Genomic DNA, 26,668 nt, shown 5'->3' with positions numbered 1-26,668 from the left:
TATGTTTATCTCGTTTTGCAGATGAAGAACGATTTCGCAAAAACTTGCTCCAGAGGCAGATCCAGACCCATGCAAGTTTCCATGCCAACTATGGCAGATCTTCACAAAAGAGCTATTAGTTTAATTCAAAGTAGTCTTTCAGTAAATACAAGACTGTCTTACAAAACAGCTTTGAACAGTTTTTGTCATTTTAGATCTAACTACGATTTACCTAAAATAATGGCCGGTACCAATCAAGCATTTGGTTCTCTATATCTCGTATTGTTTCGAAAGGAGTTACTCCCCTCAACAATTAGGTTATATATTTCAGGTGTGAGTTTTTCTTCACAAGATTAATGGTCTAATAGATCCTTCACAAAACTTTGTTATCAAAAAAAATGCTTGAGGGGTGTAATCGCCTTAGGCAATCAAGGGATTATAGAGCTCCCATTACTAGCAAATTGCTAGACAAAATTTGTTTGGCACTTCACAGTGTTTGCTCCTCGCAATTCGAGGTTTTACTGTTCACGGCTGTTTTTCTCATTGTCATATTTCTGTTTATTGAGAGTTAGCGAGGTTGTTGTGTGTCAGCATATGGGTAGTCAAAGGGCCTTAAGCAGGTCAGACATTTCATTAGAAAGTTCTAATGCTGTTTCCATCCGCTTGCGTGTTACTAAGACTAGGCAAACAGGGAGACCTGTGGTCATAAGACTTCCATATAGTGCCGACACAAGGCAATGCATTGATTCACTACGTCGTTTTATGGAAGTTATGCCTTCCAGAGCTGTTCAGTTTTTCTGTCACGAAAATGCATCCCCACTTACAAGGTATCAGTTTTCTGCGGTTCTGTCCAAAGCATGTCAACATGCTGGGGTTAGACATTTCTGTGTTTAAAACCCATAGTTTTCGCATAGGTCGTGCAACAGATTTTAGCTGTACAGGGTTACTCTGATGAGAAAAATAAAATTACTGGGTCGGTGGGGTCATCAAAGGCCTTTCTCTAGAATATATAAGATTGTAAAAATTTTTCAAACACGATATTTTGAATTACTTGCAGACATATGGATTGTGGGTGACTCTAGTAATTGTAAGGTGGACCAGTGAACAGTTTTATTGAAGGCATGATAGAAGAAGCTTCCCACAACTTGACGCATAGACTGGTTGTTGGTAACAAGTGGCCTTTTGGGGTTTGAGGGCCTGCATCAAAAAAATTCAAATATGGAATGATCAAGGCAAGACCCCCTAAATTGATATTTATCAACATTGGAGGAAACAATATATGCAACCCACAAATCAGTGCAAAAATGTGCGACTTCTTAAAGCAGAGATTACAATTTTCTAATTTATCAAATTTTTCAAAATTCCTTTTTATTGTCTGGACTTTTATTTTACCTCGTTTGTCTTGGCGGTCTCAAGATAATGCAGCCATGAACAAAAAAAGAAATAACATTAACAGGGCATTATCAAAGTTTACATTGCAGCACCCAAAAGGACGTGTTTTGAACATGAAATCTATCGATATGGCAACACCAGGGTTTTTCCATTCAGACAACGTTCACCTGTCCACTGTAGGGAAAGAAATGTATATTTTTGGCTATAGGTGAAGCAAATAGAAAAATTCTTAGGGGATACGAACTTAAAATATATTGAACATTAAAATTTTTTTTATTAAGTGCAGATATGCTCGTCTATTCAGAATTTGGGGGACAAATTTTTAACAAATTTGTTGTGGCGGAAAATTCTGGGCTGCTGGGGATTGGATGGTGTCTAAAACTGGCTCTACATTTGTACATAATACTTGCTAAAACTTCATAACATAACTTATAATCAGTTATTGGTGAGCTTCTCCCCTTAATATGGCACTTAAAATACATTGTATTATTGGGTGATGACCAATTCTGGGGGGAGGCTGCCTTATTTCTGCCTAAACTTAAAAATGTTGGGTCGCTCGGAACAGGTAAGACCCAGCTGGAGACTGGAAAATAGGATTAAAAGGATACATGAGCTCTAATAAATAGAGCGGAGACATGGAAAGTTAATTTTTAAGGAGCTCTAATTGATAGAGCGGAGATATGGAAATAAAAATAATAAAGGAGCTCTAATATATATAAGAGCGGAGATTTGGAAACCTAAATTCATAGGCAAATATTTTTAATGACATGCATTTCACTTATACACCATCTGGTCCCCTGGCAGCCTGGGTTTTTCTGTCCTTGATTATTCACTTCCTTATGACAATTATCTTGTATAATTGATGATCAAAGGAAGTCAATTACCTAATTGCGGCCAATTATTGCCAATCATGTTTATATTTCTATTAGTGAATGAGGATGCATCATTTATTTGATATTGATATTACCACTTATTATTAAACACAAATTTATATTTTTGATTTTGGAATAACAAGAAAAAGGAAAATCTGACATTGAGTTGTTTTTTACTTAGCAGTTTTGGCGTGCCATGGATAGTTGTTGGGCTTAGTCTTGAAATAATTGGGCTTATTGCATATTTGCAATAATGCCTTGTTTATTTCAGCAAAGTTCCAATGGAAAGGGGGATAATCAGGTATTTCTATATTGGGGAATTGAAACACAGTTGTCTTTCTTGTAATCTTTGACAGGAAGTAGATTTATGATTATCTCCCCTTCTCAATTCCATGCTTAGCAGCAGCTTCAACTCTGAATTATTTTAAAACAAAAAGTCGCCCACCCGCCACACCCACAAAAATATTGTCATGTACTTAACTGTTATGCCCCTTTGTGTATATCAATTTTTCTTTTGAAAGTTTGTTCTTTCTTCTGCTGGTCTAGTTTTCATTTTCAGAATGATGAAGTTTGCTATCACAAATGGGCTGGCGAAATGCTTAAAGACTGATGAGATGTTTCAATATATGGACATGACAGTTTACTGCCGTGATGAAGTGAAAAGAACAGCTTGATTGAAACACTTTGGAATCTGAGCAAGAGATGTCATAGTTTATCATCATGTGTAACTTTGTTAGTGCAAACATCCTTCACAGTTGAAATCAGAATAAAAATAAATAAACAATAGGGAATGACACCTGAGTGAGAATGAACAGTCCATCAGAGAATTAAAGTAACATTACAACCCTGAGACAATCAATTACAATTTTTCCAGCCCAGTCCGATAGCACTGTGTTTTTAAACAGCTTCATATTTAGGCGTCGCAATGTTTTTCTATCAAGGTGGAAAATTCTGGGCTGCTGGGGATTGGATGGTGTCTAAAACTGGCTCTACATTTGTACATATACTTGCTAAAACTTCATAACATAACTTATAATCAGTTATTGGTGAGCTTCTCCCCTTAATATGGCACTTAAAATACATTGTATTATTGGGTGATGACCAATTCTGGGGGGAGGCTGCCTTATTTCTGCCTAAACTTAAAAATGTTGGGTCCGCTCGGAACAGGTAGACCCAGCTGGAGACTGGAAAATAGGATTAAAAGGATACATGAGCTCTAATAAATAGAGCGGAGACATGGAAACTTAATTTTTTAAGGAGCTCTAATTGATAGAGCGGAGATATGGAAATAAAATAATAAAGGAGCTCTAATATATAGAGCGGAGATTTGGAAACCTAAATTCATAGGCAAATATTTTTAATGACATGCATTTCACTTATACACCATCTGGTCCCTGGCAGCCTGGGTTTTTCTGTCCTTGATTATTCACTTCCTTATGACAATTATCTTGTATAATTGATGATCAAAGGAAGTCAATTACCTAATTGCGGCCAATTATTGCCAATCATGTTTATATTTCTATTAGTGAATGAGGATGCATCATTTATTTGATATTGATATTACCACTTATTATTAAACACAAATTTATATTTTTGATTTTGGAATAACAAGAAAAAGGAAAATCTGACATTGAGTTGTTTTTTACTTAGCAGTTTTGGCGTGCCATGGATAGTTGTTGGGCTTAGTCTTGAAATAATGGAAAGTATCATGAAGATGTTTAATCACTCAATTCACTAAAAATGTTACCTTAATTTTCATTCATGCACTATTTTACTTATGTTTTGACATTTTTTGGATTTTTTGGTGAATTGAAAATAGTCCAAAACATAGGACTAAATCGTGAATATAAATATATGCTTACACATGCTATGCATTTCAACAAAATTTTCGTTTTTGGTCAAATACAAATGCCTCACATCTTAGTAAACAATGGTGTAATTGCTTGGATATTTATCTGACATCCTCGCCAACTAAGCTCTAACTTGGAGGATATATGCCAAACATTCAACAATGTAACACAAAGTCTTATCTATATGGGAATTATCCTCAATTCCTGACCAAATAAGCCTAATCTGTTTTAAGACTCACATCCTATTCAACTAAATCTTATCTGTGAAGATTTCAACCTGACCTCCTGTTAGGTTAAGCTCTCACAATTGGGTATACATTCATTCCACATGTTTAGTATACTTTCTTTGAACTTTCTCTCAAATAAAAAATGTAATTACCTCAGCTCCTGTTAGATTAAGCTCACACAAAGATTTGTTTTCCTGCAGCCCTTTCTCTATCTCAGTGATGGCTGCTGCATTAAGGCTGCACCGACTCAGTGAAATAGTCGTTAGAACACAGTCAGATCTCTAGAAATTACAAGACACAATGAGACGTTATATGTAACAGATCAGTGTTCTGTAAAGGGAAAGTAACAGATCATGTGTTTTTTAAAGGGAAAGTAACACATCATATGTTCTGTAAAGGAAAAGTAAAAGATCATGTGTTCTGTACAGGGAAAGTAACAGATCATGTGTTCTGTAAAGGGAAAGTAACAGATCATGTGTTCTGTAAAGGGAAAGTAACAGATCATGTGTTTTGTAAAGGGAAAGTAACAGATCATGTGTTCTGTAAAGGGAAAGTAACAGATCATGTGTTCTGTAAAGGGAAAGTAACAGATCATGTGTTTTGTAAAGGGAAAGTAACAGGTCATATGTTCTGTAAAGGGAAAGTAACAGATCATGTGTTCTGTAAAGGGGAAGTAACAGATCATGTGTTCTGTAAAGGGAAAGAAACAGATCATGTGTTCTGTAAAGGGAAAGTAACAGATCATGTGTTCTGTAAAGGGAAAAATAACAAATCATATGTTCTGTAAAGGGAAAGAAACAGACCATGTGTTTGTAAAGGGAAAGTAACAGATCATGTGTTTTGTAAAGGGAAAGTAACAAATCATATGTTCTGTAAAGGGAAAGAAACAGATCATGTGTTCTGTAAAGGGAAAGTAACAAATCATATGTTCTGTAAAGGGAAAGAAACAGATCATGTGTTCTGTAAAGGGAAAGTGACAGATCATGTGTTCTGTAAAGGGAAAGTAACAAATCATATGTTCTGTAAAGGGAAAGAAACAGATCATGTGTTTTGTAAAGGGAAAGTAACAAATCATATGTTCTGTAAAGGGAAAGTAACAGATCATGTGTTCTGTAAAGGGGAAGTAACAGATCATGTGTTTTATAAAGGGAAAGTAACAAATCATATGTTCTGTAAAGAGAAAGTAACAGAACATGTGTTCTGTAAAGGGAAAGTAACAGATCATATGTCTTGTAAAGAAAAAGTAACAGATCATATGTTCTGTAGAGTGAAAGTAACAGATCATGTGTTCTGTAAAGGGAAAGTAACAGATCATGTGTTTTGTAAAGGGAACTTAACAGATCATTTGTTCTGTAGAGTGAAAGTAACAGATCATGTGTTCTGTAAAGGGAAAGTAACAGATCATGTGTTTTGTAAAGGGAAAGTAACAAATCATATGTTCTGTAAAGGGAAAGTAACAGATCATGTGTTTTGTAATGGGAAAGTGACAAATCATATGTTCTGTAAAGGAAAAGTAACAGATCATGTGTTCTGTAAAGGGAAAGTAACAGATCATGTGTTTTGTAATGGGAAAAATAACAAATCATATGTTCTGTAAAGGGAAAGTAACAGATCATGTGTTCTGTAAAGGGAAAGTAACAGATCATGTGTTTTGTAAAGGGAAAGTAACAAATCATATGTTCTGTAAGGGGAAAGTAACAGATCATGTGTTCTTTAAAGAGAAAGTAACAGATCATGTGTTTTGTACCATAGTCTGAATCTCTGATTAATTTTAACACTTTCATATGGAAATCCATAACAGCCATTAGCAGTACAAAGTTCAAAGCCCGGCACTATGGTGAATGGGGGATAAAAGCAATGTTATAATAGGGACCCTGTACTTACCTTAAGACATTCTCCCAGACCTTTACCAAAGCCAACTTTGTCAGATATGTCATTATTACTCATGTCTAACTCTGTAAGACTTGTATTAGACTGTAAACCATCAATTAGGAGCCGGACATCAGTCGATCCAATGCTATCACACCTAGATTTGTATGCATGTATATGAAATCAAATATATAATATTAAATATGACAATGAACGAACATGTTTTACAGTTTTATTTTTCAAAGGAATGTGCTTTAAACATTACAAAGACTGAAAAAAATGCACTTTTACTATATATGTTTTTTTTTTTATATATATTCTCCTATCAACTGTTGGAACCAAAAGTGATTGGCCTTTGCCATCAATATAAAAACCAGGCTATCCTACACATCCCTGCAGTCTGACTAGGCTCTATACTGTTGACTGACCTGCTTCAAATTTTTCATCTTGATACCCCCAAAATTGATAATGGATAGTTCCAAAAATGAAAACTGGACAAGTCCATTTGAGAAATTCAGCAGGTAATGGGCTTAAAGAGTACATACTGAAACAGCCTATATAATTCAGAGTAAATGGTTTGAGCCATTCTACGGACTGTTTTTTCCTACTGTCAAACAATAGGAAAAAAGACATCACAGTCCAAAGTTATCTTAATGTCTCTTTGACAAGTCTAATTTAGACTAATAGATACTTGATAAATCCTCCATCTAAACGTTACTTCTATACCCTATATTGATATTTACCAAAAACATTAACAGGTAAATCAAAATCAAAACAAGCTTTACCATAATATCATCCGCAAAAATTTGAGCCGCGTCACGACAAAACCAACATAATGGGTTTGCTACCAGCATGGATCCAGACCAGCCTGCACATCCGCGCAGTCTGATCAGGATCCATGCTGTTCGCTATCAATTTCTCTATTTGTAAAAGAGTTGGTAAGCGAACAGCATTGATCCTGATCAGACTACGCGGATGCGCAGGCTGGTCTGGATCCATGATGGTCACAAACCCACTATGTTGGTTTTGTCGTGATTTGGCTCAAATTACCTTAAAGTTTTCAGTGCAGTATTTGTTTTTAAAGTAGGTCCTACTTTACGAGAGAAGTAATCTTTTCCGAGATAGTTGCTGGATACATCTAAGTATTGTAAAGTGCTGTTTTCCTCCAACATCTTGCCTATACAGTCCTGAAGTACATGTATGTTGTTAAAACAATATTAAAACAGATAATTAGTTACCATGACAGTTATAGCACATGATTAGTATTATTACAGCCATAAGCATGTAATAAATCAGTAGCAAAAAGTAAATGTATCAAAATAAAAATTTATCAGTAAATTATCATAAAATCATAACAATCAAAGGTGCCTTATAATCGTGGTGGTCAAGTGGTTATGCTGTTGGTCTCTCAACATAGAAGTATAAGCCTTACTGGGGTCACAACCATATTTCCTGGTATGACATTAGTACACTCATTTCTAGGAGGTGTACTACAGAATGGTTCAAGCAAGCTTAAAGTTTTAATCACATTTAGCTTAAGGTGAATTACATACATTGTATTAAAGTCCAGCTTTTCTTTACATTGGCAAGTCTACATTTCTTTAATAATTTACAAGTATAAATACTAATGATAACCAGTTATGCAGGTTCAATTATACAATACTGTATAATTATTGTAAAGAATGGAATGGAAGATAAAAAACCCCACTGAATTTTTTCACCACTGACATTCAGAACTTAAAAAGACTTAACATTACAACACTTTAACAGTTGGTTAAGACTGTCATTAATATATAAACTTCAACTTACAGCTGAATCTGTGTCTGCTTTATTATCAGCAAGATTTAAACTTAATATCGTAGAGTTTCGGCACATCGCCAGACAAACAGACCTGAAACACTGAGGTCCCATGTTGTTGTATGAAAGATCCAAATCCTGCAATAGAATATCATATAATGATCTTAAACTGCATTAAATAATACATGAGGAAATCATTCTGATGACTTTAACTGATGACTGTTGTCAATAAAATAATTTCTCCGCCTACTCTCTACCTTTATATATGCATAAATTTCTTCACACGTCAGCACTGTCAGCATTGTCCGCCATTACACTGTTTGAGATGTTTTTGTTTGTTTTGGGTTTTACGTCACATCGACACAGTATAGGTCATATCGCGACGTTCCAGCTTTACTGATGAAGGAAGACCTCAGGTGCCCTTCCGTGCATTATTTCAGGCACGAACGGGCACCTGAGTAGAACCACCGACGTTCCGTAAGCTAGCTGGATAGCTCCCTCACATGAAAGAATCCAAAGTCCCTGTTGGGATGCGAACCCACAGCGGTGAGGGGCAAGTGGTTTGAAGTCAACGACCTTAACCACTCGGCCTTGGACGCCCCTTGTTTGAGATGATATCATCAAAACTGACATAATGTTGTGATGCTTCCCATCAAGTGCTCTTACGTGCAGAGAGTTAATTTAGTTATGTGTCAAGTTTTATGGCTTTATGTTTTTTTCAATCAAAAGTTACATACTAACTCTCATTCATTTTTGGATGACCTTCGTCAATTTCATGTAAAATCAATGTTGTATGACAAAAGTACTTTTTTTATACCATTGCTTCTTGTATCACCACTAAATTATTGACACTAACGCAATAACGCAATAAGTGCTTCTAAATTTAATAGCATTTAATCACTTATTGCACTAAGGTGACTGTCTTGTCAACATGTTACTTTTTTGTTTCCAAAGATTTGTTCTTATAAATGACTTCAACTGTATTTCAGGAAGCCTAATAAATGTCCTCTTTTTAATTTGTTTTAATGGCTTAAGCATTACAAGAAGTGGGCAGAATTTGTATTGCAAACCATGCCCTATTAAATTCAGTCGAGCAGTGCTCCAATAGTATTACTTACCTTCAGATTATCCAGTTTGCTAAGCATGTCTGGTAGAGAGAAATGCTGAGGTAGAGCTCTCATTAACTGTAACTTTGTCACATTCTTTGTGATACACTTGTAAACACTTTCTGGCTTAACCTGGTATAAAGATAAAAAAATTATTCTCCATTTTATTTTCTGAATGTGCATTACTTTCAAAGAGATTAAGATATTCATAATTGATACAAAATTGAAAACCTTTTTTAATATGCCTTAGCTAAAGCAACTTAACAAAAATCTAAAATCTGAAAAAGAAATACAACTAAGGTAAGTTAAATTTATACTAAATAAATCATATCAATAAGAAGAGCTGTCGACAGGACAGCTGCTAACATAAGCCTGGATGTTGTAGAATTTAAAGAAGTTAAAAAAGGGCCATAATTATGTCAAAATTAATGTTTTTGTTAAAGGCCTTTGACAGTGACAGTCCTTTTATGCTCTCAAATGAATGTGTAAAGTTTCAACCAATCCCCTTCAGCAGGTTTGGAGATACAAACTTGCACACAAAAATGTAACTAAAGTGTGATGCTGACACCTGGGTGAGTACAATATTTAACTGTCCTCATTCATTGATAGTGGAGCTAATAAATGTTTGAAAAAAGACATAGTGTAGACATTTGCATCACATACCAAAAGACAAGCAGACTTTACAGCACAGTCAAACTTCAACTGTTCCTTTGGACCTTCATCAATCAACACTTCTTCAATCAAATTTTCTGACTTGGGTTCATACTTTATGTTTCCAACTTCCTTTCCATTCTTAAGACCATCTGCTGCATTGTCTTTTGGTTCCTCTTTTCCCTGTGAATTACCTGTTTCTACTTTCTTCTCTGTCTCTTTGGGTTTTTCTTCTTCAACAATCCTTTTGTCAACAACAGTATCGACTTTCTCTGTATTGCTTCCGGTCAAAGTGTCCTTTTTATCTGTGGAGGTTTTGACTTGTTTTTCATTGGTTGCTGTTGCAGTAACTTTTTTGTCTGATGATGATTTGTCCTCCACTGGTCCTCCCTGCTGCTTGTTACTTGTTGATTGGTTAGAAGACTTTGGGTCATCCTGTCTCCCACTGTTGCTGGTTTGGTTATCCTCAACCTTTGGTTTACCAGAGCTGCTACCCATCTGAATAAAATAAAGTTATGTTGAAGTTTCACTTTTGGTTTGGCAAATTAATATTAAGACAGTCAGAAATGAGACACATGTATTCAGAGCTTCTGGCAAAATGACTGAAGCAAAGGTCTTGACTAGATCAAATACCAAATATGTTGACCAGTTAATTTTTTTTTAAAGAAGAATTGCAACAAACTTGTTGGCAGGTCTTCAAACTTTTTTCACTTGATATTGTGATCTATATAAGATGATCTAAAGGAGACACTTATTTTGTTTTGTTTTATTTTAGATTTTAACTTGTAAAGTTACTAATTTAGTCAATCATAATATTATTTCCCTGATTCTTATCAAATAACTAGTTTTCTTATCATTTATATATGAGTGTTGTTAAGACTTTGATGTTATTTTACATTCCTTTACTTTGCCATAAAACTTCACTTTTAAAGTGGCAGTAAACTGTGGTAAATGCCAAGTCATAATAAAATATTTCAGGGCCATATCTAACTACAAGCATTTTGAGCTAGAGGCTGGCAATATCTGCTAGTCTAAATTAGCTTTTACAAACCCAATTGATAGAACTTTTTAAAAGTAAAATAAAAAAAAATTATTAATATGTAGGCAATTCTTTATCCCCAGTGTGACGGAATAAAAAAAATGTTCCATTTGAAATTCAATAATTTCATTTTTAGAAAATGAGGTAAATTGACTGCTTACTTTTCACAAGCTAGATTCAAGAAGTGGGATCCTGACTTAGTTACAGGCTAGCTACTAAGATAAATTCACAGAATACCATGTTTTAGTTATACTTTAAATCTAAGGTTCAATAGTTATCAGGTCAGTATGTGTAATAACTATACCTTACATTGACTTGATTCTTTATTTTTTGTTTCACTATACCTAAAGTTTACTTTTCCTCAGGCCATTTTTTTTTACCAACAATCCAGTGCATAGTGTTCTACAACATTTAGGTATAGGTATAATGGCTTCCAAAACTTTCTATGCTGTTTTTTAACAATTTTATTTGTTGCTGTGTTTAAGTTTAGGAAAATACCAGTGTAACACACATTTTAGCCTGTCACAGTGCAGACATGTACATATTGGTACATCTTTTAAGACATGATTTCATACACATAATTAAATTTCTTTTCTTTAACCTTTTTAGACTTAAATGATATAAAACATAAAAACATGAAAGTCAAAAAATTACCTTTAGGAAGAAAAGAATTTCTCACAGCCAAAAGACTGTAAAGATCTGAATAATGTAATCATTTCAGCAAGATGCAGGGCAAAGTGCTTAAGTTTTTACCTATCAGAAATTATTTGGTACTTTATGTTTAAAATCAGTTTTTAATATGTTGATAGATATTACATGAATTAATGATTATTATTATAATCATATATACTTTTGTAGGGCTAATTGCTTCAGTTTTACTCTATGGCATGCTGCGATTGACATGTCAACGTCCCCGCGAGATTTTTGACAATAATGAAAGATAGATTGATGACTGAATGTAATTATTGGTGGACTTTCCCTATGGCTTTGTCTTAAGTGTACCCTTCGTGTCACTGTATAAAAATGGGATACACTGAATGTATCTTATAAAGGCTTAGCTAGAGAGACTTCAGCAAACAGGTTTTATAGTACATGCTAGACCTGTTGTTTGCATAATGAGCGTCAAAATAAAAGTGATGGAGCACTTTTAGGATCTGTCTGCAGCAAAATCTATGTTTTAAAATCCTAACCCTAGCCCATAACACTTGATGTATTATATATAACCCTGACCCATATAAACCCTAACATTGGAATAAGATTTTGTAGAGAAAATAAATACTGAAAAAATGAAACTGGGTGAAATGTTAAAATAGCTGCAGACAAATTCTAAAATCTAGCCAAAAGCGACGCATAATTTAGTTAAGGAAGCCAAAACTAATACGGGGAAGTCAAAGGCAAATGAAGCAATCACAACCACGGATTTATATTACAGGGATCGGACACTCCCAGTTAACCCTATATAAATGCTTAAATATCTTGTCGTGCACCTGATAAAGGTACATTGATCGATAATTTACCGGCGCTATGCGTAAATGCCCGTTCGCAACGGACACCTACTTTACAAAATACCATATAGCTTTTCCATTTGTTATCCGATTTTGGAAATTTAAAATTTATTTTGAAGAAAAATCCTTGTTTAATTCAAATATCTAATTTATTTTTTAAAGGTACAGTTTATCTGTCCGCAACGACGATTAAAAAATTAACTTGACGAAATTCGCGGTAAATTTACATTTTTTATATAAAAAAGCAGGTATTTGAAATTTATTATTATGGTAACATAATAAATTCAATTTCAAAATAAACAAGGGTGCCATAGTCACAAAATACGCCCGTTTACGAAAGCTTTAGATGGAGATGGGGGCATTATGGATAAGTGTTATCTAGCAAGCAAGTTTTTATTCTTGGCACTGTGTTGTTAAATGAACCTTAAAACAAATCAGTAGGGAAGACATGCACAGGATGTGTGACCTTGACCTTGGTCGCAGGGACCTGAATTTTATGCACGGCACTCAGCCTCACAATGATGAACATTTGTGCCAAGTTATATTGAAATCCCTCTATGCATGTAGAAGTTTTGCTCCAGACAAGCGTTTTTCTATGAGCTCTAACTGTGACCTTCACCTTTGACCTAGAGACTTGGTTCATGTGCAGGGCACTACGTCTCATGGTGGTGAACAATTCTATAAAGTAACATTAAAATTCCTCCATGCATGTAGAAAATATGCTCCGAACAACATCTGGATATTTAATCATCTCCAGTGACCTTGACCTTGCAAATATTAACCTAAATTAAATGTGTCACACCTGTAGTCATGATAGTTACCATTTGTGCTACAATCCATCAATAAATGATGACTAAATGGTCCCTATACACATCTTCAAATTTTTATCTGAACTTTGACCTCTATGTGTAACCTTGACTTTGGTCGCAGGGATCTGAATTTTGCGTGCGACACTCAGCCTCACAATGGTGAACATTTGTGCCAAGTTATATAGAAATCCCCCTATGAATGTAGAAGTTTTGCTCCGGACAAGCGTTTTTCAATGAGCTCTAAGTGTGACCTTGACCTTTGACCTGGAGACCTGGATCATGCATGGAGCAATACATATCATGGTGGTGAACATTTCCATAAAGTATTAAAAAAATTCTTCCATACATGTAGGAGATATGCTCCAGACAAAATCTGGATATTTCATCATCTTTAGTGACCTTGACCTTGCATATATTGACCTAAAGTACATGTGTCACAGCCGTAGTCATGATAATGACCATTTGTGTTACAATCCCTCAATAAATGATGATTAAATCGTCCCTATACACATCTTCATATTTTTATCTAAACTTTGACCTCTATGTGTGACCTTGACCTTGGCTGCAGGGACCTGAATTTTGTGCGCGACACTCCGCCTCACAATGGTGAACATTTGTGCCAAGTTATATTGAAATCCCTCTATGCATGTGGAAGTTTTGCTCCGGACAAGCGTTTTTCAATGAGCTCTAAGTGTGACCTTGACCTTTGACCTAGAGACCTAGTTCATGTGCGTGACATGGCTTCTCATAATGGTGAACATTTCTATGAAATTTCATTAAAATCCCTCCATGCGTGTAGGAGATATGCTCCGGACAAAATCTGGATATTTCATCATCTTTAGTGACCTTGACCTTGTATATATTGACCTAAATTATATGTATCACAGCCATAGTCTTGATAATGACCATTTGTGTTACAATCCCTCAATAAATGATGACTAAATGGTCCATATACACATCTTCATATTTTTATCTGAACTTTGACCTCTATGTGTGACCTTGACCTTGGCCACAAGGACCTGAATCTTGCGCGCGACACTCCACCTCACAATGGTGAACATTTGTGCCAAGTAATATTGAAATCCCTCTATACATGTGGAAGTTTTGCTCCGGACAAGCATTTTTCAAAGAGCTCTAAGTGTGACCTTGACCTTTGACCTAGAGACCTGGTTCATGTGCGCGACACTGCTCCTCATAGTGGTGAGCATTTCTATGAAGTTTCATTAAAATCCCTCCATACATGTAGGAGATATGCTCCGGACAAAATTGGACGCCGCCCGCCCGCCCGGGGCGTTCCCATAATACGTCCCGTTTTTCAAACGGGCGTATAAAAAGAAGCCGATGTAAGTTATTCACAGATGATCAATGACGCAATATTAAAGATTTATTGGGTTATGCAGTCAAATTTATTAACGCACAATTGTTTTACGGGTAATGTATTGCGGGCTTTACAATTCGCTCAACACGTGAAGAAAATTTATTCATTTTTTTTATCACAAAATATTGCCGAGATTTTAATATTGCCATTTTCATAGAATATTTAAATTTCATTCATCATTTATATCATTATTATTTTTTGTAAATCAGTTTTCAAAAGTCGATGCAGTGAAGTAGACAATCATCGTAACAGTTTTAAAAGTACTCTCGTGTGGCTGTCTCGATTCCTGCCAGTTTTTAATGTCACTCGTATACTTTAATTATTCTTTTTATTTGAATGCCCGTAGAAAGATATTTCTGATACTTTTTAATGTAACGCTAGAAAAACAATAAAAATCTTTACAGTTTGAGAATAAAAGTAACTTTTGATTATTTTTTACACATCGCTTAAATTTCTTTGAAGTTTTGTACTTTTGAAGGAGGTTGATCACAAGGTAACAAGTGATAATTGAAAAACTTTATTTTCAAACTTTCATTACCAGGTTACATGTGATAATTGCAACACTCAATCTTCAAAAACAAATAGAATTCCAATGTATATTTTGTATGTGCGCGGTCTTTATATATTAAATACAATGTAAATCTATTTTCTTTATTAACATTTATAAATGAAATAGAAAATATACAACTAAGGCCATCCTTAAAAAAATGTTTGTTTGCAGTAACGCGACCGACTCACAAAATTTGCCCCTACTCAAATTTTTTTTTCATGGTCTGGATAAAAAAAAATTTTTTTTGAATCAGAAAATATGCCTTGTGCTTTGTTTTCGTTCTTTTAAAGGTTAATAGAAGAAATAAAATGTAGGTCTTATTAAATTAGAATTCAGTTATCAATTTATTAATTGTTACCAGATTATCAAAGCATATAATTGTCCAGCATTTTGAAATTCCATGTTTATTTGGGAGTACAGTTGAATAAAAAAACAAAAACAATTGACCTACCTCAGACCCACCTTGGAAATTCTGGGTCGGGTTACTGCAAACAAACATTTTTTTAAGGATGGCCTAAATTTGTTTAGCCCTTTCTTTGAAAAATAATGAAAATAAACATATGACAAATATATCATTTGACATGAATTGTAATGGATAACTATGAAAAAAATCTGTTTCAAAATAAAAAATAAATTATAAAAACAGCTGTTCTGTATGCCAATAAAAGTTTCTTCCTTGCCAATCTAATGAATTCATCTATAATTATGAACGCTTGTCTAGAATGATCTGAAAAACATATTTAATACACTAATTAGTAGAATATTTACTACATTTATACTAATATACAGGTAATTGAATAAAAAATGTACAAATCATTTGAAAATAATTCACAGAAATATTAAAGACAAATTTCAAACATGAATTTCTTTAAAAGTTTTTAAGCAATCAAGAAACATTTTTTTTTGCAATGCACCCATTAAACCATGTAAAAAAGAATTATCTTAATCTGAATCGCGGTAATAATTTGTGCTTGAAGTAAAAGGGTGTCAAAGTGTAGAGAGTATGCCTAAACAATAGGCGAATATTTTTTAAATTAGGTACTTTTATAACTAAGCGTTGCATCGTTCTATCGACATATTTTCATATATTAATACTTTAGCGACACAAAATAATACTGTATCAATACATTCATATGTGTATAATTTTTCACAATCTAAGCTGCAATAACACCACATACTCTTGTGAACATCTGTCAAATTTCGCACTCCGCGCGTTCCGCCATCTGTCATTCTGTCCACCTTTATCCGATGTGCGATTCCGCGCATGCGCGCGACGAGACTTTAACTTTAAGCTAAACGAGAGTGTCCGATCCTTGTAATGTAAATCCTTGTCACAACTTTTCGGCTCAATAATAATTGTTGAGGTGTTGATCCAAAAATGGAAGCGGTGCATGAAATACCGAATAACACTTTTAAAACACAAAATGAACAATTATTTTAACATTTTAAACGACTTTCCCATTCATAGGTATGTTAATTGATGGCCCTTTTTGGCTTCAGTATAATTTTTTGTAACAGAATATGCTGTCACTACAGTTTCAGCAGACCACCTTCACGTGTCGGAATATGAAATAATAAGTTTAACCGTTAAATATGGGGTAAAATAAAGAAGTTTTTTCAGCACACACTGGCAGCTTTGGATTTTCCTATCAATGACAGAATTTATTTGAAATGAAGAAATTTCTAACAATTTCTATCCAAATTCACAAAAAGCAGCACTTCCACTTTCACTATAATGTTGGAAACAGTATTTGGTGGCACTCAATGTGTAAAGAAACAAATTTCCTATTACATCGGAATAGGCAAGGACGCGGTACCCGCGGGGAGTAGTATATTGCCTATAATTTCATATAATTTAAAAGCTAACACCGATATTGATTGCTAATTTAATGTATGTACTCTATATCTTTGATGAGATAATTTATGCTTTTGGTTTTTATTTTTGAAAAATATGTGGAGGGGTAACCACTTATTCATGTCATTATCATCAGATCATGATGATTATCGTCCGGATTCTTGACACCCTGACAATTTGTAAGATGTCGGTAAAAACAAAACAAATGTTCTACAACCTTAAAGAAGGATAATGAAAAGGCAATTGTAGTCATTTTATTTAATCAATACCTTTTTATCCTGAAAATACCGATTTTTTTAAAACTGTTTTAATATGTAAATTTCGATATCTTTAAAGTTACATATCGGCGGCCATGATGTAAACAAGTCGCCAACCTAGTTGTAACGGTAGATTTGATTGGACAATGCTTTGTAAAAGTCTTTTTGATTCGTTGTTTGCCTCTTTCCTAAAAGGCTTGATTCTTATTTTAAAGCGTCTGTAAATAAGTCATGTGATCTGTCATGTGACCAACCATGTTAAACTGAAACTGAATTTCGAGTGGGCGTGTTTGCAACATATAAAAAAAGAGTTATAACAGAAGCAACTTTAATCATGGCACGTGCCACTGTCACAGTCAGGTAAAACATTATATTCTTAAAGGCGCTGTATGTTGTGACAGCATGTGTAGACAGTCAAAACACTCATATATAAATTAATACTGTATCTGGGATATTAATTGATCTGTTGATTTTAGACACTGAATTGGTCTGCATGGACGATTGGAATTATTGATTTTTCCTGCATATGATTATAGATATTGTGCGGTTGGCAGTATTCAGATATAAATAGATTTAGAGCTATTTAAAGCTACATGTATGTTAGCAGTAATCAACTCTGCATTTTATCATAATGTAAAACCGGAAAAAAAGAAAATGCGAAGTCTTTCAATTAAGGACTTAAATTTGCAAACCTGGTTTGTCTAAATGATCTTTAACTGTGCATGTTTGTTGTGAACAAAGTTATCAAATACTTGCATCAAGTGTAATTTTTATGTCTGTATGCTGGAATTAATGGTTCTTTAACTTTCTTAACTTATTATTATAAATGCTCCTGTAATTTAATGTCTTTCTAACTTAATGCTTTTAATTTAAAACTCTTCTAACTTAATGCTCCTCTAACTTATTGCTTTATGCTGCTCTAATTATTAATACTTTTCAAACTAAATGCTCTTTTAACTTAATTAATGCTCCTTATTATAATGCTTTTTTTAACTTAAAGCTCCCTTCACTTAATGCTCCTCTAGCTTTATGAAGTCCTCTACTGATTAAGCATCCATTTTTTCAATAATCACTGTTTTACTTATTAAATTTGTATAAATCTGTGAGCATATTTAAGTAGCAAATTAATCAGATCATGTAACAATAATTGAAGTACAGGATGTGCTGGCTGATCTAGGTTTGCACTGATCGCATATGGGTTAATATTCAAAACATACATTGATATCTGTAAAACACATATAGATGATCTTAAGTATCAAAAATTTCAAAATATATTAAATGATACATGTTAAAAGCAAAAGACATTTCTATGTTTTGTAGAGAACTGAAGAATAAGGACACTGGGATAGATTTATCAGTGACATCATACAAGGAGACAAAAGGGATGCTGGGATCTTCCTATGAATACCAAGTGATGGTTGTATCAAATCTGTCATACTTTAAGTCAGCAAAACACAAGGAAGCAGATAATGTCCAGTTTACAGTAAGTTATACATGTAGTATAAAATAATGCAATCCTTGCATTGAACCCTTTAAACCCATTGAAAGTGTTTTTTTAATAAATTATCCAAGATATATTTTTTGCACTTTAATATTGGGGATATCGAGATTCAAAGTTAAAGTCCATCTGCCAATGGTATAGACCCTGATCAGACTGCAGGGATGTGATGGCTGGTGTGGCTCTATACTTATGGCAAAGTTTGATCACTTTTGTGTACATCAGGTTAAAGGTTTAAAATGTAAAACAATACAAGTGATTACGAAATGTTGTATTTACAGTAAACTACTAAGAAATCATATTCAAGCCCGTCTTTAAGGAATACTTCAACAGCCATAGAAACCCAGTTTGATATGTTTTTGCAGATTTCAAAAATTTATGAAAATGTTGGAAGTGATGAATTGATTTTTAATTTGTTTAATGCACTTAATGGTTTCGTCAATAAAGTTTTTTTTTTTTTAATTTACATCTCATTTGAGCAGAATAAGGGAATTTGGTCTCAGGCAATTCGGTTGCTAATTTCTTTTTATATTATAAGAAAGGAAATACAGATTATTTCTTCTGAAAAAAGAGTTTTATATTTCATTTGTTTTCTAGGTAATGAAAAAGCTTAATGACTTTGAAGAAATTCACAGTAAATTTAACACAAAATACAGTGGGACTGCTTTTCCTCAGCTTCCGAAGAAAGTGTTAATGATGAATGACAGTATTGCTAAAGAGCGGAGAAATAATTTGGATCATTTTCTGAGATATTTGGCTTCGACACCTAAACTTTGTACAGATCCAATTCTTTTGGAATTCCTAGGTAATTTGTTTATCTTTTTAATGCTGAAAACAATATTGAGTCATGCTTATGACATAAGTCCTTTACCATAGTAAATATTTCGCCATCTGTTACAGTTGAGTTCACACTTATCTTCATAACTGTAAGTACTACCTCTGACAAGTGATTTAGGGAATAAACTCTGTGTTTCAATGGTCTAGAGGTTTGTTACTTAAGCTGGTAAATGGCAGGTTGAGACTTTAAGTGCCAGCTACAGCGAATCTCAGTCACAGCAGGATCTTTTCTGTTACACGCTAAAAATGTTCATAAGAGGGGGTTAGCGCATACTCCTGGAGTTTGTTTGAAAAACTGAAATGGCTTCTTGTTTAAAACGAATGGTTTTGGAAATGGTTCCTGACTTGAAAATAAGTCATTTTGGTGTTATCAATAATGACTTTCTGAAGAGAGGATGTGATATGGTTGAGTGTAAACTTACCTTCATAATTAAAAGTACAACCTCAGGGAATAAATTCTTTGGCCCAGTGTTGAAGAGAGTTGTCAGTTTAGCTTGTAAGCAGGAGGTCACGCAACTGTTATCAACTAAAAATATTCATAAGACATCTTTCAATCTTGACAAAACCATTCATCCATTTTAGGAAAAGTTTAAGAATATATATACTGACTGAAAAGCAAACAGTGCACTGACCAAGGTCAAACAGCAAGGATATGCCAGCTGATCTCGGTTTGCATGCAGGTCACATGGTTATAATCTGCTTGAATATAATGCTTATCAGTCACTGAATTGTAAATATTTATTGATAGAGTTTTAAATGAAATATTTAAAACAAAATACTTACCTTTAACCTTTGTTCCATTGTGAGCAACATAACTTCTCCCACTCGGTGTATAGCATACATTTTTTAAATTATTTACTTCTTTGAATTTTTGCAGCTTAAATGCCTATGCTATTAGTTTAGACTCATGTCTGTGCTGTCAGATTAAGTAATTTCAGAATCCCATATGTTAATAGTGGACTGTTCTAAATTCAAAGTAAGTTAAGTCCATTATAAAAATCTAGGGTGTGTTGTTGAGTTTTAGTTGATTCATGAATAAGTCTTTAAACCATTAAATGCTGACATGTTAAATGCTAGTAAAAATCTTACATCCCCATGTAAGACATTTAGTCACAATTGTTTTAAATGACTATTAGAAAAAAATGTGGCATGAAATTTTTTGGTCTCATGATTTCTTTCTTAACTATGATTTATATGTATATGCAATATGCAAGTAAAAGTTAATATAACACCGGCTGTCAATTCACAGATGGGAATTTCTAGCCCTTGGTAAATGTTTTGTGAAAACTCTGAAGAACAGTGACCCTCAAGCAGATATTCTGGACTGTGTTTCATAGAAAGTCTTAAGTATATCCAAAGTCTTAGGACATATGACAAAGTTAAGACTAACTTAAGCTTGTTTCTTTAAAAAATATTCATCTTCAGTAAAAGTTTTAGACTTTTATTTAATTCATATTCTTCTGAGGAAAATTACAAAATACAATATATCACCCTTTAATCCGCAATGTGTGAATAACTAAATGTTTGTCTGCATGGTTATTCAAAAATTGAAGAGTCTGAACATAGGAGTCATAAGTAGTGACATTTTCTTTGAAATGAAATTTGTCTCAGTTTTGGTCTTAAGACATATAAGAGACTTAGGACTTGCCATGAAACGCAACCCAGTGGTCTGTAGCTGCAGCAGGTTTAAGATTCTTATATGATTTTTTTTAATGCAGAAAAGTGAAACAACGCTTTTTTTTCAAAATTATTTAAAATGACATGGAGACTCACATATTAAGTTTTATTTTAGGTGTGAGTGCCATGAAGGCAGGGAAGTTGAGAAAGATGGAGGTCTCAGAATCAAAGGTCAACAAAGATGATAACTCTGATGAAGTAACAGATAAACCAGAAGCTGGGGATGCATCAAATAAAGATAACAATGAAGATGATGAGTAAGTTTACCTAATGTGAAGGTCATTATTAAGCAGCAAATCTGGTTTGTGGCATTTATCTCAGTCTGGGAAGCTTGGAGGACTTGTAGATTCACAGGTGTAGCACATTATAATACATGTATTTCTGGCATGATTTTGTTTTAAAAGAGCTTGTTATAGTATAGTATTCCACCACTCCTGATGTGCAGTCATTCAGTGGGGTAGTTGACAATTTCTTGTGGAGAAAGTAAGTTTTGTTCCAGTGGAGTAGTTTTAAGTCAAAACGAGGGAAATCCATCATAGACAATAAGCTATATGTTGTTTTTTTCTCAACCTTTTGGAAATTGGTACAGATCTACCTCTGAGAACTTTTGAAAATTGAAATAAGTTGAAACAATAAGAGGAGTCACATCACCATTTTGCTATAAAAACAAGTACATTTAATGGGAAATACTAAAGGACTTAAAATTACTAAAAACAAAGAAAAGTAATACATCCATTAATCATAGGTCTTCTGAGAATTGAAATCACTCTTGAGTGTAATTAGTTGATTTACCACTTTCAAGTGTTTAACACTTTAATTACAGATACTTGAACCTATTAAAGCACTTGAAACATTAAGTTCTTAATTGATTTAATGTAATAAAGTAGTATTTCCTATTGTAACAATATGCATAAGTGCATCCCCTTACATCTACATGTCATGAAATGAAGAAGACTGATTGACATCCTTGTTTAGAATTACATATTTTGCATAATGTTGTTAACTAACATCAATTTTTTTCATTTCGGGGATTTTCACATTATTATGCCTCTTTTTCCTTATTTTGGTCTGGGAATTTGTTTTAGATAAAAGTGTCCGATTTGAAAGGAAGCATAACCGAATGTAACAGGGTTTGCCGGGAAAAAAAATAGTAAAGATAAAGTACAATATTTTTTTTATAAATGCAAGTAAAAATAAGTAGAGATACCTGCAAAGAAATATCAGTGAAAAATATTAACAAAGAAATATCAGCAAAAGAATATCATCTGATCATGTATGGTATCAAATTCCTATATCTAAATTTTTATATATTTAAGTTTCTACATTTATGATTGCAGAAATTTATTTGATGATGAAGATTATGACAAAAACGCTGATGATGATGATAATGATTTGTTTGGTACTGAGGATATTTCAACCGACACTAATTTAAATGGTAAAACACAAGGTTTACATTATTATGTCTCCCCCACCTCGGGGGGAGACATATTGTTTTTGCCCTGTCCGTCCGTCAGTCCGTCCGTCTGTCAGTCGGTCAGTCCATCCGTCCATTCTTCGTTTCCGGACGATAACTAGAGTTCCTTTTGACCTACAGCTCTCAAACTTCATAGGATGAATGGTCTTATTGAGCAGATGATCCCTATTGTTTTTGGGGTCAGTAGTTCAAAGGTCAAGGTCACAGTGACCGTTGGTCAATTTCTCGTTTCCGGATGATAACTAGAGTTCCTTTTGACCTACAGCCCTCAAACTTCATAGGATGATTGGTCTTATAGAGCTGATGATCCCTATTGTTTTTGGGGTCAGTAGGTCAAAGGTCAAGGTCACACTGACCGTTGGTCAATTTCTCGTTTCCGGATGATAACTAGAGTTCCTTTAGATCTACAGACCTCAAACTTCATAGAATGATTGGTCTTATTGAGCAGATGATCCCTATTGTTTTTGGGGTCAGTAGTTCAAAGGTCAAGGTCACAGTGACCGTTGGTCAATTTCTCGTTTCCGGATGATAACTAGAGTTCCTTTTGACCTACAGCCCTCAAACTTCATAGGATGATTGGTCTTATAGAGCAGATGATCCCTATTGTTTTTGGGGTCAGTAGGTCAAAGGTCAAGGTCACAGTGACCGTTGGTCAATTTCTCATTTCCGGATGATAACTAGAGTTCCTTTTGACCTACAACCCTCAAACTTCATAGGATGATTGGTCTTATTAATCAAATGATCCCTATTGTTTTAATGGTCAGTAGGTCAAAGGTCACAGCGACCGTTGGTTAATTTCTCCTTTCCGGATGATACATACATTGTAATTTGAGTTGTCTTTCAATAGTGTAAAAAAATCTGACAATATGAACGTTTGTTTCAAGTATCATCAAAATCCTTTAAAGGTTTGAAGAATTATGGAGCAGACACAATTTCATTTAATTTCATTTGTGAAACTATATATGATATGACCATCAAGTGCAATTTCGTTTGACGCCCGCCTGCCATACGCTGATTGAATAACCAGGATTTTCAAAATTGAATACCTGGTTAAAAACAAACAGTTTAGGAAGCATCTTCTCATACAACCTTAACAATAGAAACCATCCATAGACAGCCTTCATTGAAGTGACTACCGGGTATTTACATTATCTTATCTCCATTTCCATTCCTGTTTCCATTCACAATTATTCTCAGCAGTGGGGGAGACATGCGCTTTTTTACAAAAGCATCCTCTAGTTTATAGATAATGGCGATCCGTATTATTCATTAAAATGCTGTTAAAATTGGTTGTATTTTTAACATGTAGATTAAAACATCCCCCTTGACTATTACATCTTAGCTAAATTAGTTGTTTTTGTTGGCACATCTGTTGCCTTAGATAAAAACGAAAACCGTCAAAGCAGGTGTCTTATTTCATCACAAACACTCTTAATTATGGTTTATTAATTAACATGATATTTTATTGTTACTAACTCTTCGTCTGATGATGGCAATCAATTCTACTCATGCTACTAGTGCAGGCCAAGGTCAAATGGCATGGATGTGAAGCTAGGACTGATATGTGCAATGATCATGGTCTGCACTGTTTCCTATTCAGTCAGTACATATTTTCAGAAATTACCCCTAAAAATGACGATTGGTTTCATCCAGATTGAAAGATGGACATGACCTTTTATGATATTTAGGGTGGTAAGGGTTTAGAATAAATTAAGGCTTTCACAAGTAAAAATAACTGTTAACTTATGGTTCCAGTATTGTAAGGGTTACTCACACAAGTTTGTCTTAAATGTTTTAATAGACAAGAATTATAATTATTATGTAGGTGATTTAAAGATATTTGATGAGCCAGACTTAAGTGGAGCATTGGAGGATGGTGAAGGAGATGACCTATTTATAACTGGGTCAAGGTCAGAGGTCAAGGTCACATCCATGCAGCCAGATGAAGATAATGAGGAAAGCAATGATGACCTTTTCAGGTAAAATGATATTAAATATACAGCAAGTTAAAAAAGACCAATGTTATTTACTGGTAGTTTTTTTTACTTGTCCGTATTTTGTGTTTTAAATTAGAATAAGTGAATAAGTATTTTTAACATTGTATTAATAAGCTCCTTGTTAAATGATTCTAATACCTGGCAGGTAGGATTTTATTGAAATTCCCAGTTACCGGTATTTGTTGGTTATTTAATCTGCAAGAATGTAAAATAAAAAACCAAAAACAGTGTAACAGCATTTTAAACATGACTATTCTTTGGTGAAGTTTTTGCGTGTAAGTTGGTTAATTAAAGGGAATAGGTTGAAACTTCACAGACTTATTTTAAAATACAATAAGAGGTTACTGTCCAAGGCTTATTACTCTAACAAGGGTTTGGCAGAATTATGACCCTTTTTGAACTTTTCTACATGAAATTCTACATTATCCAGGCTCTTGTTTTCACTAAATATTAAGTTGAGAATCAAGTAAGAGAATAGTTGAGCATGCTGTCCTGCTGACAGCTCTTGTTAAAACTTTGAATGCTGATTGAGATATTGGCTTGCCAGCATTTTGCAAATTGATATTTGACCTTATATATTTACAATGAACTGTTCCAATACAAAACTGGACTTGTCCATGCTCACAATAAGGGTTAGAAAATCATTGCATGCATTTGTCTATTTCAGTGTTGATGATGATTTAGACAAAATTATGAAGATGTCACTTAAACCAGAAGATAGTGAATCAGTGGAGCAAGTTAATGACGATCCTAAACTAGATGTTACAGATTCAGAACCAAAGGCTGAAGAAGAAGAAGAAGAGAAAGCTGAACCAGTACAATCCAAACCTGAAACAGAAGATAAACCATCCATTCCAAAGGGAGAAGAACCAATTAAAACTAAAGAAAATGACAGTACAATAGTTAGTGATTTTGACAGTGTTACAGCAGAAACAGAATTATTGACTGATACTACAGCAAAGGAGAAAGTAAGACCTAAACCTGCTTTGAGAAAAAAGCCGGATATTGGAAGTAAACCTGATTTAAACCCCAAACCAGGACTGAAACCTAAACCTGGTGCAAGTCCAACAAAACCAGACACTCCTACTAAACCAGGAATTCCAAATAAACCGGGACTTCCTAATAAACCGGGACTTCCTAATAAACCAGGACTCCCAAGTAAACCAGGAGTTCCAAGTAAACCAGGAATTCCAAATAAACCAGGAATTCCAAGTAAACCAGGAATTCCAAATAAACCAGGAATTCCAAGTAAACCAGGAATGCCAAATAAACCAAGTATTGCCACTAAATCAGATAATGATATAACTGACTCAACAGCCAATGCAAATGAGAGTAAAAAAGACACAAGTGCTGTAGTTGATATCACTGAAGATGATATAATGAAATATATTCAAGAAAATACGCAAGGTGGTGATGATGATTTAGATTTATTTTCATAGCAGATTGTTTTAATTTCATAGTGAAACCTGTGCAAAAAGATCACCTGTGAATAAAGATCACATATAGAAAACCTTACATTTAAGGTCAACATTTGATTTCTTTTCTCCATTTATACTCACAGCTACAAAATTAGCTGTTTTGACATTCCCATTCTGAACAACAGTTTGAATTTATCCAACACTGGTCATTATAGACAGGTTTAAATGTATTGAGTGATGAAATTGAATAATTTGTGTAACTGTATTCAGTGTTAGAAGAACTTGATAACTTTGATAAAATTCATTAACATGTGTTACTGTATTCATTTCTAGAAGAACTTTGATAACTTTGATAAATTTCAATAACAGGTTTAACTGTATTTATTTGAAGCAAATCTTTAGTAACATTGATAAAATTCAGGATAAGGAGTAACTGTTTTCAGTTATAGATTAACTTTGGTTTCTTTAATAAAATTCAATAACAGGTGTTACTGTATTCAGTTCTAGATTAACTTTTGTTACATTGATAAATTCAGTTACAGGTGTAACTGTATTTGGTTATAGAAGAACTTTGATAAAGTAACAAAAAAGGGTTTACTGTATTTATTTGGTAACATAAAAAACGATTTTT

At 33.9% G+C, this 26,668-nt stretch overlaps 2 protein-coding genes across 2 annotated transcripts in view; one reads left to right on the top strand and one right to left on the bottom strand.

The window, feature by feature from the left end:
- The window catches only part of LOC132717425 (uncharacterized), a 39,736-nt gene extending 22,472 nt beyond the window's left edge, over positions 1-17,264 (bottom strand). The window contains exons 1-7 of the mRNA XM_060700891.1: positions 17,149-17,264; positions 9,756-10,241; positions 9,105-9,224; positions 7,999-8,124; positions 7,240-7,376; positions 6,205-6,346; positions 4,473-4,601 (exon numbers count right to left, since the gene is read on the bottom strand). Coding sequence (XP_060556874.1) covers positions 4,473-4,601; positions 6,205-6,346; positions 7,240-7,376; positions 7,999-8,124; positions 9,105-9,224; positions 9,756-10,241 — 1,140 coding nt within the window. The 5' untranslated portion in view covers positions 17,149-17,264. The remainder of the gene's footprint in view (positions 1-4,472; positions 4,602-6,204; positions 6,347-7,239; positions 7,377-7,998; positions 8,125-9,104; positions 9,225-9,755; positions 10,242-17,148) is intronic.
- Positions 17,265-17,338: 74 nt separating this feature from the next.
- LOC132717424 (HCLS1-binding protein 3-like) lies at positions 17,339-26,668 on the top strand. Its single transcript, XM_060700890.1, has 7 exons — positions 17,339-17,496; positions 18,457-18,619; positions 19,232-19,439; positions 21,264-21,405; positions 22,486-22,583; positions 24,448-24,601; positions 25,287-26,668. The coding sequence occupies exons 1-7, from the start codon at positions 17,471-17,473 to the stop codon at positions 26,056-26,058; spliced, it is 1,563 nt and encodes a 520-aa protein (XP_060556873.1). The 5' UTR covers positions 17,339-17,470; the 3' UTR covers positions 26,059-26,668.

This window comes from Ruditapes philippinarum, unplaced genomic scaffold (genome assembly GCF_026571515.1).
Source record: "Ruditapes philippinarum isolate M1 unplaced genomic scaffold, ASM2657151v2 ctg875_1_1_1_1, whole genome shotgun sequence".
Lineage (NCBI taxonomy): Eukaryota > Metazoa > Mollusca > Bivalvia > Venerida > Veneridae > Ruditapes > Ruditapes philippinarum.
Note: the sequence above shows the minus strand (reverse complement) of the source record. Positions and strands in the feature narration are given on the sequence as shown.

Coding starts and splice junctions, on each gene's coding strand:
- LOC132717424 (XM_060700890.1), top strand. CDS start 17,471: ATGGCACGTGCCACTGTCACAGTCAG. Junction 18,620..19,231: donor CAGATAATGTCCAGTTTACA/GTAAGTTATACA, acceptor TTTGTTTTCTAG/GTAATGAAAAAGCTTAATGA. Junction 22,584..24,447: donor AACCGACACTAATTTAAATG/GTAAAACACAAG, acceptor ATTATTATGTAG/GTGATTTAAAGATATTTGAT.